Source organism: Marmota flaviventris, chromosome 2 (genome assembly GCF_047511675.1).
Source record: "Marmota flaviventris isolate mMarFla1 chromosome 2, mMarFla1.hap1, whole genome shotgun sequence".
Classification (NCBI taxonomy): Eukaryota; Metazoa; Chordata; class Mammalia; order Rodentia; family Sciuridae; genus Marmota; species Marmota flaviventris.
In genome coordinates, this window is record NC_092499.1 from 29,070,875 (window position 1) to 29,083,898 (window position 13,024).

Below are 13,024 nucleotides of genomic sequence, written 5' to 3' on the forward strand. Positions count from 1 at the left end.
GTTTTCTACACTAAAAGAGATACATATCCATTTGTATTTTGTATTTCCAGCGTTAGTGTGATTATTATAAAAATTTCTAGTATCTCATATTAGTGCTATTTGTTATTCATTTCACTGATCCCTGAAAGCTCCTAGATAGCCAGTAGAGAAAACAACTAAGGGTTAGCAAGAAGCTGCATGGGGAAAGGTAATAGCTGTATGTATCACTCAATTAGATTACAGACTCCTTACTTTCTTGGACTCCTGAGATCCTTTTGTATTGGATGATGTCATTTCACTAGAGTCTGATACTTCAACTTGCTGGGTGATAAAGGTTTGATCTTGAAGTTTACTTTCATCCCTGTAATAATGACAAAATAATGAGTACTGCCAATATCCATACCTGGGATGTGGTTCAGAACAGCAACTTCATCATATTATTCTCACTCAACTTGAGTAATGTCAAATGCCCGCAAGAGCCATTGTGATCTGGCTCACATTTGAGACATTGTCAGGAGAGATCTTACCCAAATCCTTTCAATTCTCTACTGTCAGAAACAAAGAAATCTGGAACTGAAGTCCTAGAACACTGGTTGTATTTCCTGTGGTGAGTAAAATTCAACAAACAATGAGACAGTGTCTCCTTGTATCCTTATATTTCAACTATTAAGAGACAAGTGAAATACTTCAATTGGATGGACTTCTTATTTTCAAAATGAATTTTTACACACATAAAACGTGTTAGGCAAACTAATATATTTGTTTGAAAGTTGAGGTGAATTTGAGAAATGGAAATATTTATGGAGATGATCATAATGAAGGTACTCATACAAGAGTTTGTTTGGGGAGGGGAACAGTGGGAAATTGAACCTAGGGCTTCATGCATGCTAGGCAAGTGCTCTACCACTGAAACTATACCCCAGCCCTATACAACAGCTAATAGTGGAAAAGGGCAAGTTTGAACCAGAGTACCAACAAAAATGTCCAGAAAAATTCCCTTTCACAAAGAGAAATTCAGACCACAGAAAGATTATTCAGTGGGGAGATAGGCCCAGTAAGAAATTTTTTTTCTTTAAATTTTGGAAAGTTTTAAATTTTGAGTTTTAGAACAGGAATAAATATATCACAAATTTTCTAATTTAAGTGAGTTTAATAGAGACAAAAAGGATGGTACATTGATATCTCAACAGATACATACCCCATTCCTAAAACTTGTTTTCAATTAGATGCCTTTGAAAGCAGCATAAAACACTGAAAATCTGACTAAATAGTCTAATGGTAATATGTGAAAGAATACTTTAGACACTAAAGTATCTAAAGACCTAAGTAGTTACTAATGCATTGATTTATTGTAGCCAGTTATTGATTATCCCCACTAAGATCAATCACAAATAAATGTACTGTACTTTTGGATTCACAACCATGTACTACTATCAACTATGAACTCTTAACCAACTTCATAATCATTCCACTTGCCTTGGTAGACCTTTTATCATCTAACTACTCCCCCATCTGGTTTGAGTTTTCTCAATCTCTTCAACATTCTACCATCTATTCCTGTCTTATTGTTCTTTTATCTAATGCTGGCATGAAGTTTCAACAGGCTTAAACTTACTTCCATTATGAGTCAGGTTCAAGTTCATTGCTTGGGTTTGAACTCTTTTACTCTAATTCCTTTGTTTCTCCAAGGCTGAAAATAACATATAGTATGGAACTAGAGGCCTAGATCTCTAGCTATATTTCTTGAATAGGAAAAAGTTAACTTAGCTGAGTAAAGTGTTGCACCTATAATTCTAGGGACTCAGGAGGCTGAGACAGGAGGAGTGCAAGTTCAAGGCCAGCCTTAGCAAGCTAGTGAGGCCCTAAGCAATTTAGTGATACCCTGTCTCAAAATAAATAAATAAAAACATAAAGGGCTGGGGAGGGTCTGTGGCTCAGTGGTAAACACCCCTGGGTTCAATCCTTGGTTACCCCCCCCCCCCCGCCCCAAAAAAATCAGCTCAAGCCTTTATTCTCCCATATAGAGCATAAAGTCATTGAGATTAGGTGTGATGTCCTTACTTGTTCAACACTATATCCTCAATAAATAGCATGTACTCAATATGTATAAGTTAGGTGAATTAAGAGATAGATTAAATAAAATTTAAAACTTTATCTCAAACTGGCTTTCTGGTTTTGTTTTGGTGGTACTGAGGATTGAACCCAATACCACAAAAACAGTGGATAAAACACAGTGGAGAAACTCATCATCAAAAGGAATTATTGGAGGGGCTTGGGTCTGTGGCTTAGTGGTAGAGCACTTGCCTCACATGTGTGAGGTACTGGGTTCAATCCTCAGCACCACATAAAAAAAAATAAATAAAATAAAGGTATTGTGTCCATCTACAACTAAAAAAAATACATAAAAAAGGGATTATTGGAATACCTGTGGATTTCTGTTTTCCCTTCTATATCTCTTATATTAGAGAGTCCCTTGATGAATAATCACCTTTAAATTATTTACTTATTTTTAAAAACCAATAAAACCTAAACAGTTTCTATGCTTTTCTGAAGATGCTATACATTTAGTTGAGCAATGTAACTTAGCAAGCATTATGGTAAACATCATCCTAAATATCTAAGATAATTTTCCCCCTTTAATTCCAAGTCATCTTTTGTCTTCATGTCTCCTCATTCCTATTCCTTATCTCTTAGAGTTACAGTAGCTAAGCAGTAGAACCCTTTTAGCCCTTTTAGTTTTTCTAGTCCTTAATTTTGGGGGGGCAGGGGGAGGACCTGGAATTGAACTCAAGAGCGCTTAATTACTGAGTCCCAGCCCCAGCCCTTTTTTGTATTTTATTTAGAGACAGGCTCTCACTGAATTGCTTAGGGCCTTGCTAAGTTGCTGAGGCTGGCTTTGAACTATCGATCATCCTGCCTCAGCCTCCTGAGTCACTGGGATTACAGGCATGCATCACTACGCCCAGCTATGTATTCCTTTTAATTCTAAGAATAAATTCATTGTTCCTATGTGGTTTCTAAGTTCAATAACACTGGTATTTCACTGTAGAAGTAGGAAATTACCTAGGAATAAAACCATTCATTTTTGCAAAGAGCAATCTCAAGACTTTTTCCTTCTGCTCCCAGGTCAAATCTGCAATATCCACATTTCTTTCAGTACTTGTCCTAAAGAATTCAAAGGGAAAAAAAAGTGAAAAGGAAAAATGTAGTCAAAGTAAACATCTTTTCTTGTTAAAAAATATGAAGTATGGGGCTGAGTTTGTGGCTCAGCCATAGAGCACTCGCCTAGCACATGTGAGGCCCTGGGTTCGATCCTCAGCACCATATAAAAATAAATAAATGAAGGTATTGTGTCCAACTACAACTAAAAAATAAATTTAAAAAATATGTAAACGTAAGAAAAAATCCATACCATAACTGAATACTATATAATGACTATAAACTATATCCATTACAAAAATCACAAAATTGAAAAGGTTATTAATATAGTAGACAACCCAAAATGTTATGTAGTCATTAAGATGAAAATGACAAGAACTATAACAACATGAAAAAGATTTGTACTCAAACATTAAGCAAATAAACAAAATAGAATGTTGTAATATAGCATTATGTATTTATATATACTTCAAAAACAAAGGGAACAAGAAAAAAGTTATTTGTTGAGAATATTGATAGGTATTTTTTTTAACATTTCTTTAAAAAAAAAAAAACCTAACTGAGAAAACAGAGTGATAAAAAGTAAATCTGGAAAATAACATGGAAATTAAATTATAATCTATTTTTCTTTACCTCTAAATAAGGATGCAGCTAAGCTTTTCAGGCAGGTCTTTATCTATACTATAACTTTTCCAGTCTACTTGCTATTTGTAAAAGCTAATGTGTATTTATGTTGTATAATTCAGGAAATATTTTACATTTAAGTCAGAGGGATTAGTTTGTTGTTGTTGATGTTTTGTTTTTCCTTTTTTTTTTTTTTTTTTTTTGTTCTGCAGTATTAGGGATTGAACCCAGGGGTGCCATATCTCTAAGTTATACCTCCATCCTTTTTTATTTTTTTATCTTGAGCTAAAAAGTTTTTAAATTTATTTTTTGTGCTGGGGATTGAACCCAGAGATGCTTTACCAGTGAGCTACATTCCCAGCCCTTTTGATTTTTTGTTTTGAGACAGGGTCTCACTAAATTGCTTAGGGCTACTGGGCGCACACCTGTAATTCCAGCAGCTCGGGAGACTGAGTCAGGAGAATCAAGAGTTCAAAGCCAGCCTCAGCAACAGCAAGGTGCTTAGCAACTCAGTGAGACCCTGTCTCTAAAATACAAAAATTAGGGCTGGGGTTGTGGCTCAGGGTTTGAGTGTCCCTGAATTCAATCCCCAGTACCAAAAAAAAAAAAAAAAAATTGCTTAAGGATTCAGTTGCTGAGGCTAGCCTTAAAAGCCTCAGCTTCCCTAGCTGCTGAGATTACAGGTATGCATCACCACACCCAGCTAAAAAATTTTTTATCTTTTTTTATTTTAGGGTCTCACTAAGTTGTCCAGGCTAGCCTTGAACTTGCAGTATTCCTACCTTAGTCTCTCAAATAGCTGGATTTATAGGTGTACATGAGAGCAAAACCTGAAAGTTTAGGGGTTTTTTTAATATAAAATTTTTTTAGTGTAGACGGACACAATGCCTTTATTTTATTTATCTATTTTTATGCAATGCTGAAGATCAAACCCAGAGCCTCCCTCATGCTAGGCAAGTGCTCTACCACTGAACTATACCCACAGCCCTGAAAGTTTTAGGTTTTACCTTCTGATTACCATATACTTCAGTTGTCCTTCCAATCTGCCTCTTAAATAGTTGCTGCAGATTGAAGCCAGGGCCTTGAACATGTTCTGCATATGCTTTACCACTGAGCTACACTTCCAGCCCCCTGATGATGCAATATTTTAAACACCACTTCAGCCATGTTGGTAGAGGTGATAAGTTGCCCAGTAGCAAAAATATTACACAGAAGGCAGAAAAGGAAAAGCACACTTTCTGCAATAACAATGTGGGGAATCGTTTAACCTCCTCTGAAATTTTATAACAGTATACAGTAGAAAAAAGGTGTATGGGAAACTGCCTTATGTACAGTAGAGATTCAAGTTACTTATTAAATAAAAAAGGAACAATTATAGTCAATTGCTTTGTATTAAAAGTGGCATTCTGAATGTGACAATAAGATAATACATTATAATATTAGTATATATGTTTTTTTTAAAGTATCATCATCTTTTCAGAAGCTTCCAGAGGCCACTGGCACATCCAATCTTCCCAATAACTACAAAATTTAAAAACACCTACAAATTAGTCACTTCAAAATTAATTGTAGGGGACTGGCTGGGTATGGTGGTACACATCTGTAATCCCAGCTACTGGGGAGACTGAAGCAGAAGGATCACAAGTTTGAAGATAGCATGGGCTGCCTATAATCTCAGCAACTACGGAAGCTAAGGCAGGAAGACAGCAAGTTTGAGGCCAGCCTTAGCAACTGAGAAAGGCCCTAAGCAACTTAGTGAGACCCTGTCTCGAAAAATAAATAAATAGATAAATAAAAAGGGCTGGTGATATAGCTTGGTATAAAGCACCCCTGGATTCAATCTCCAGTACCAAAAAATAAAAATAAAAATCTATATGGTTAGATATTATTGTTTTCATCTCAAGATAGCAAAGGAAGTAGTACAAAATATCTGAGAAACCTATGCTTATCAAAAATGTTTAACTTAAATCTAATGAAGCCTTTATAACTAATTTCTAATTTTAACAAAATAAGAGTCCAGGTACAGTGGTGCACACCTATAATCCCAGAAGCTCAGGAGCCTGAGGCAGGAGGATTTCAAGTTCAATGACACCATAAGCAATGGCAAGGCACTAAGCAACTCAGTGAGACCCGGTCTCTAAATAAAATACAAAATAGGGCTGGGGATGTGGCTTAGTGGCCAGAGTGCCCCTAAGTTCAATCTCCAGAACACCCCCCACCAAAAAAAAAGAAAGAAAGAAAAATAGGGTACCTACTAAGAATACATACTAAACTCCTCATACTCTGCTGAATAAGGATTGCAAAGGTAAATCAATTCCCAACTCAAGTAACTTGCTGAGAAATCTATTCTTTTTTTTTTTTTTTTTTTTTTTTTTAGTTCTCGGCGGACACAACATCTTTGTTTGTATGTGGTTCTGAGGATCAAACCCGGGCCGCACACATGCCAGGCGAGCGCGCTACCGCTTGAGCCACATCCCCAGCCCCAGAAATCTATTCTAATTGATTATCAAACTAAACTTTTCTGAGTTCTTATTTCATCAAAGGGCAAAAAAAATGACTGTACAAAAGATAATAAAAAGTGTTAATCAGTACCATTTTTCAGCCTCCATAAGATCCTGATTCACACTATTGGTGCTGTGTTCTCTGCCATCAAATGTCCTGATTAGAGGATATTCTGTTTTTCCTGCATATGCCTTTCTCATTTTTACATTGAAAGCATCTTGTGCTATCTGCTTATAATGCTTTCTGCTGAGTAAGATCTGTTGCTTCACTTGATGTAGAGCATCTAAAAAGAATCTTTCCACTTCTGTTCTCTCATCCAGGATGTTCTTGGCCAGCTTCTTCACACGATTCATTTCCTTGTCTTTCAGCTGAAGAAGGTGTTGCAGCTTGTCAATTTCCCCCCGACCTGCTTGGTTCTCTATAATTGCCTGTTGCTGCAGTTTTGAAACTTCAGTCTCAAACTCTTTGGTCATAAAACTCAAAGCCTTCTCCAAGTTTACCACCTTCTTTCGAAGAACTTGGATTTGTGTTCTCTGCTGGGTAAGTTGCAAAATCTTTTCCTTAATCAATAGATCATTGATCTCCTAAAAACAGATGAAAGAAGGGAGAGTTCTTTAATCATTTCAAACTAATTTCCATGATTTCATGAGATTTGAGTTTGATACAAGGGTAAGAAGGATTATTTTAATATTTATGTGTAAAGAAAGTAACAAACACCCTAAGACCCTTGTCTGGAAATGTGATTTTACTGATTATGAAGTTTCAAACTTCCTCTAAAATTCTGAAAGGTTAAATATTTTATATTATCTAAATCAATAAGGGGCTGAGGTTGTGGCTCAGAGGTAGAGCGCTTGCCTATCAAGCATGAGGCACTGGGTCCGATCCTCAGCACCACATAAAAATAAACAAAGATACTGTGTCCACCTATAACTAAAAAATAAATTTAAAAAAATAAAATCAACAAAACTAATGGCTATGTAATGGAACTTGTGGTAGTCTCCTAGTTGCCTATTCTGGTATTCATTTTCCATTTTTCTTTGCTCCTTAATAATAAAACCCCAATTTTATTAAGGAAGGAAGTAGAGCCAGCTGAAAATCCAAGCCTTCCTTGTAGTTCAGCATATTGAAATTCTGGTCAATGAGATATAAGTGGAAATACGTGTGAGATTTCCAGGAAGACCTCTAAATCTAAAAGGGTACTTTTTTTCTTGTTGTCCTTCCCCTTCCTTCTGTTTAGAATAATGGTTAGAGCTCCAGCAGCCACCTTGGCCATGAGTTAACTTTGAGGCTATAAGCCACATGTTGCAGAGAAGAGTTAAAGAAGCTAAATATCTTTTGATTTTGTGGCACTACCATTCCTGTTCTGGATTGCTTACCACCAGGGGTCCTCATGTGGTGATGCCACAGATGTCATGTCCGTTACAGTCAAACTTATTCTTAGGTGATTCAGGAATCAACTATACTCAAAGGAAAATAAATATTCTAAAGGTAGTAGGCAATAAGAATCATATTTATGTTTCTGATAAGAGTCATATTTATAAAGTCAAGTATAATGCTTCTTATAAATTATTCTGTAGTGGCACCCCCTTTCTCCACAGAAAAGTCTTAACTGGGCTTCTCCAGAAATCTTCACAATGGCTGATTTTAGGACTGTCAACAAAAGAGTCTATACAAAAGAGTTCAATTTAGATAAACATTCTATTTTCATGTTTCCCTATCTTACTTGGCCACTGACAGGGAAGAAATCAACACTCCAGGTGCTGGACACCCCATTACTAGTTTTTCACAAACATGTATCCAGTATAGTAGTTTATAGAAATGTGCAAAAAAGGCCTCTGGCCTTGAGCTGGGCTTCACAGAGATGTCTATATTCCTAATATAAGAGAAGATACTTGGCTGGGGTTGTGGCTCAGTGGTGGAGTACTCGCCTAACATGCACAAGGCACTGGGTTCTATCCTCAGAACCACATAAATGTAAAATGGAGATGTTGTATCCACCTAAAACTTAAGAATAAATATTTTTTTAAAAATAAGAGAAGATACCAATTAGGATCCATGGTAACAGCTGGAAGGGGAAGGAAAGAAAGGGGAGAAAAAGCTCTCCCCTTCTCGGAGGTTGTCCTTGAAGAGTTAACTTGCCCAAAACAGAGAAAGGAAAAGCTGCTTTTATATAAACTTCTGCAGACTGTGAACTTCTGAGCCTCTCCCCTTATATGCTGGGTATAAGATTCTGAAACTTTCAGGGGATTAATTGATTATAGCAAAAGCTGTGCCCTCTGAACCTGGCTGCAGCCAAATAAAACTGTTTCTTGCTATCTTCAATGCCTTGCCATGTCTGTCCCTACAACAATTCACTAATTCATCTTTTCAGATAAGGAAACTGCAGCATCCAGACAGAAAAAAAAATGGTCCTATTGTCCTTCTGTATCCTTAAATTAGTCAATTCTTGATATTCATCAACTCAATCATTAAAAAAAAAAACTAGGAAACAGTGTAAATGAGAGTGGGAACCTTTTGATGTAAAAGGAAAGTATGATTCTCTTGCAACTTCTCAGAGTTTTTTTGTAGAGCATCAGCTTCCTTCAGGTGGTATGTGAGAGCTTTCTGGAGACAAATATTCTCTTTAAAAACATTTCTTCCAGCAGCATTCAATTGCCTAAAAGAGATATAAGATTACAAAATATAGGCCCAAGTTTTCGATATTATCAAATGAGAACAATGATTGTTTTATTCTCTAACATTAATAATGACAATCACTGGGCTGGAAATGTAGTTCAGTAGTAGTGCACTTGCCTAGCAGCTTATGATAGATACTCAATAGTTAGGTGGGAATCTTGTTACAAAGTTCTCACCCTATAGGAAAGTGCAAAGTGATGTGTTACTTTCAGTTGTTGAGTTTCCCATGCTCTCTCCTATCCAGATGACAACTGAAGAACTCCAAAACAGCAGAGGTACAAAATGAAATCATCCCAGGTTCCTGAATCACCACTGGAGAAGAGTTGCCCAATCCACATTGGATTGTTACAGAAACAAGAAATAAACCATTGAGACCTGGGAGTTCAATAGTTAATATAAGATACCTTAGTGTTGCTTCCACTAATACATCTCATAACAATCCTGCAAATCTACTATTATTAGCCCCATTTTTATTTATCTATTTATTTATTTATTTTTATTTTTTGGTATTGGGGATATAACCTAGGATACTTAACCATTGAGCCACATCCCCAGCCCCTTTTTAGTTTTTGAGAAGGGGGTCTCACTAAGCTGCTTAAGGCCTTACTAAGTTGCTGAAGCTGGCTTTGAACTCAGGATCCTCTTGCCTCAAGCTCATAAGTCACAAGAATGACAAATGTGCACCACAACACCCAGCTATTATTAACCCCATTTTTAGATGAAGAAAAATTTCAAGAAAGTTAAATAGCTGAGCACAGTGGCATACTCCTGTAATCCCAGCAGCTGGGAAGGCTGAGACAGGAGTATCATGAGTTCAAAGCCAGCCTCAGCAAAAGCCAGGCTCTAAGCAACTCAGTGAGACCCTGTCTCTAAATAAAATACAAAATAGGGATGGGGATGTGGCTTAGTGGTTGAGTGTCCCTGAGTTCAATCTGCTACCAAAAAAAGTATACATATTGAGAACCAAAGTCTAACTTCAAGGCCCAGATTCTCTCTACCACACCATGCTATTACAGAATGGTTAGAGGGAAAGGAGTAGAGAACATAAAGAGAACAGTTAGGGAGAACAGACCAGAACATTTGAAAAAGGCAAGCCAGAAGAGGAGGTGGAAGACAAGAAGATAAAAAGAAGTCAGGTGCAGTGGTACATGCCTATAAACCCAGACACTTGGGAAAGTGAGGCAAGAAGATCACAAATTAAAGGTCAGTCTTGACAACTTAGCAAAACACTATCTCAAAATGAAATAAAGATGGCTAGGGATATAGCTCAGTGATTTCCTAGCAAGTGTGAGGCCCTATGTTCAAACACCAGTATTGTCAAAAAAAAAAAAAGGTCTGGGTATATGGCTCAGTATTAGAGCACTTGCCTAGCATGCACAAGGCCCTGGGCTTGATTCCCAATCTGCCACCAAAAGAAAGAAAGTAGACTAGCAAAGAAGAGAGGCTTATTTGAAAAAAGAGGCAGCAATCTCTTACGTCACAGCTTCATGGTGGGCTCTCTCTGCCAGCGTTACTATCTTCTTTTCAGCCTCTTTTTCTAGTCGGTGCTAAAAAAAGAAAATGGTCAGTTTAAAATAGTTATATCTTCAACAACAGTTCTAAGAGATTAACGATTATTATTTACTTTTCACAATAACACTATGAAATAGATAATATTATTATCCCCAGAAACAGTGACCTAGGAAAAGAGAAATAAATGGCTTTCCCAAAATTATATTGTCAGGAAGTGACAGAGCAAAGATTCGTACATAGGCAATCTGATGTTATATAGCCTCCCTAGTGAGTAGTCAAATAAATAAGAGAATAAATAGGCTCTGATAAGAGCTATACATGAAATACATGGGAGTAAAAAGGGAGGCAGTAACTGGGGGAGGTCATTTTAGGCTGGAGTATAGGAAATCTCTGAGGAAATGACATTTGAGCTCTAGAGAATGAGCCATAGCTTAAAGAAGAACATCTCAGGAAGAGGCAGTAGTCAAGCACAAAAACATGGAAGTAAGCAGAACTTTGTGGTTCAAGAAACAGAAAGGAACTAGTATGGCAGTATGTAAAAACATGGATGTGTAACCGATGTGATTCTGCAATCTGTACACGGGGTAAAAATGGGAGTTCATAATCCACTTGAATCAAATGTATGAAATATGATATGTCAAGAGCTTTGTAATGTTTTGAAAAAATAAATAAATCAAAAGAAACAGAAAGGAATAAATGGGAAAACAAAATCAAATCAAACAACAATGATCTGGGGAAATCATATACGACCAGGTGGAGCGTGCAAAGCATGAGATGAATGACAGACCTATTGGAAAGCCCAATGCCTTCTGAAGCAGCAGCTCTGGAATTCAAACCAGTAGAGAAATACCCATGAAATCTGTAACAACAGGGCGAGGCAGATACTGCTGAGGATGACCAGTTAAACTTAATTCCCATCTTCCTTTTTCCTTCCTAATGCTACTAGTGGCCGAAAAAACAAAACATTCACTTTCCCAGCAACCTTTATAACATGGTTCTGGCCAATGAAATCTAAGAAGAAATCTGCTAAAAGCTCTAGGAAATGTATTATGGCTTCCAGATAAAAGGGGCAGATACATCTGGAGGATCCCCTCATTCTTGCCTTAAACACAAAGAAAGATTGAAGCTATTGTCATCATATTGCAACCATGAGGGAAAGACCAGGAGCCATCTACTCTCAGAATAATCCTATTTATATAAGCACATTACTCAGGTATTCTGTAAACTGACCAAGTACTTCTAAAGAGATCAGATTGGGGTGGAGTAGAAGGGAAATGCAACTGAGAGCATCCTATTCCTGGCCATTCCAGGAAAAGTCTCAGAGGGAAAGCACCAGGGTGCTGCTCCCGTCTTACTCCCTTTAGGTAATTCCATACACAAACTAGAAACCTAGAGCCACTGTGTGTGTGTGTGTGTGTGTGTGTGTGTGTGTGTGTGTGGTGTGTTGGGGATGGAAGCCAGAGTCTCACACATACTAAGCACACAATCTTCCACTGAACTAACCCTAACCACTTTTCAAAGTAATTCCTTTTACCTAAACTTCATGAATACTTATTTGCCCCACCCTCAACTCCCTACATCCCTATCAATTTCTGAATCTACCTCAATTATTTCCTAAGAATGAAAAATTAAAGAAACAATTAAAAGAATAAATTAAAATCATACGGCCTCTGAAAACAAAAACAAACCCCCCTCCCAAAAAAAGAAAAGTATTCCAACGTACTTCCTATAATTTGGAGAATTAACTTCAGAGACCCAGAGAAACCAGGAAGTTTGTGATGTGCTAAGAAACATTTTTGAGCCCCCTTTTATTAACATCCTTGGCTCCACTAGACTAGGCAAACATTTTCATGCTCACACTAGAGTGATTTCTCCAATTCCCTCTCCCCTATATAGGGACAGAGGTAGCTTTAATTGTACCAGGGGAATACCAAGCTGAGACTTGAAGCCTTTATAAAATGACAATCCTTCTTGAGAACAACTTAAGTGTCTATCAATTGATGAATGGATAAAGAGCATGTGGTACATATTCACAATGGAGTATTTTTTCAGCCTTACAAAGAATGAAATTCTTTGTGTGGCCGAAAATACAACATAATAATACAACATAAATAAAATTAAATGATCTGGATGAAATGGAGATCATTATGCTTAGGGAAGTTTGCCAGGCCCAGAAAGACAAGTAATGTAGGATCTCATTCCTATGTGGAATCTAAAACAGTTGGGCTGGGGATGTGGCTCAAGCAGTAGTGTGCTTGCCTGGCATGCGTGCAGCCCAGGTTCGATCCTCAGCACCACATATAAACAAAGATGTTGTGTCCACCGAAAGCTAAAAAATAAATATTAAAATTCTCTCTCTCTCTTTAAAAAAAATAAATAAATAAAACAGTTGATCTCAGAAATTGAGAGTAAAATGGTGGCTATTTCAGGCCAGGGAGAGTGGTGTGGGAGATGGAGAAGGGTTGATCAGTGAGTGCTAAGTTATAGTTAGGAGCAAGAAGATGGTGGGGTGCTATTACACAGTAATATAACTATAAATAACAACAATATACTGTAAGTTTCAAAAAACAGA

The 13,024-nt window shown here is 37.1% G+C and overlaps 1 protein-coding gene across 2 annotated transcripts in view; it reads right to left on the reverse strand.

The window, feature by feature from the left end:
* Positions 1-13,024, reverse strand: part of Bbof1 (basal body orientation factor 1) — a 49,534-nt gene that overhangs the window by 6,494 nt on the left and 30,016 nt on the right. Inside the window, exons 6-11 of one of the 2 annotated variants that reach the window (XM_027931614.3) lie at positions 10,417-10,487; positions 8,776-8,920; positions 6,355-6,848; positions 3,043-3,144; positions 507-581; positions 232-340 (exon numbers count right to left, since the gene is read on the reverse strand). In XM_027931614.3, coding sequence (XP_027787415.2) covers positions 232-340; positions 507-581; positions 3,043-3,144; positions 6,355-6,848; positions 8,776-8,920; positions 10,417-10,487 — 996 coding nt within the window. Of the gene's footprint in view, positions 1-198; positions 341-506; positions 582-3,042; positions 3,145-6,354; positions 6,849-8,775; positions 8,921-10,416; positions 10,488-13,024 lie in introns of those variants that run through there. The other variant, XM_071607675.1, reaches the window with a different exon arrangement.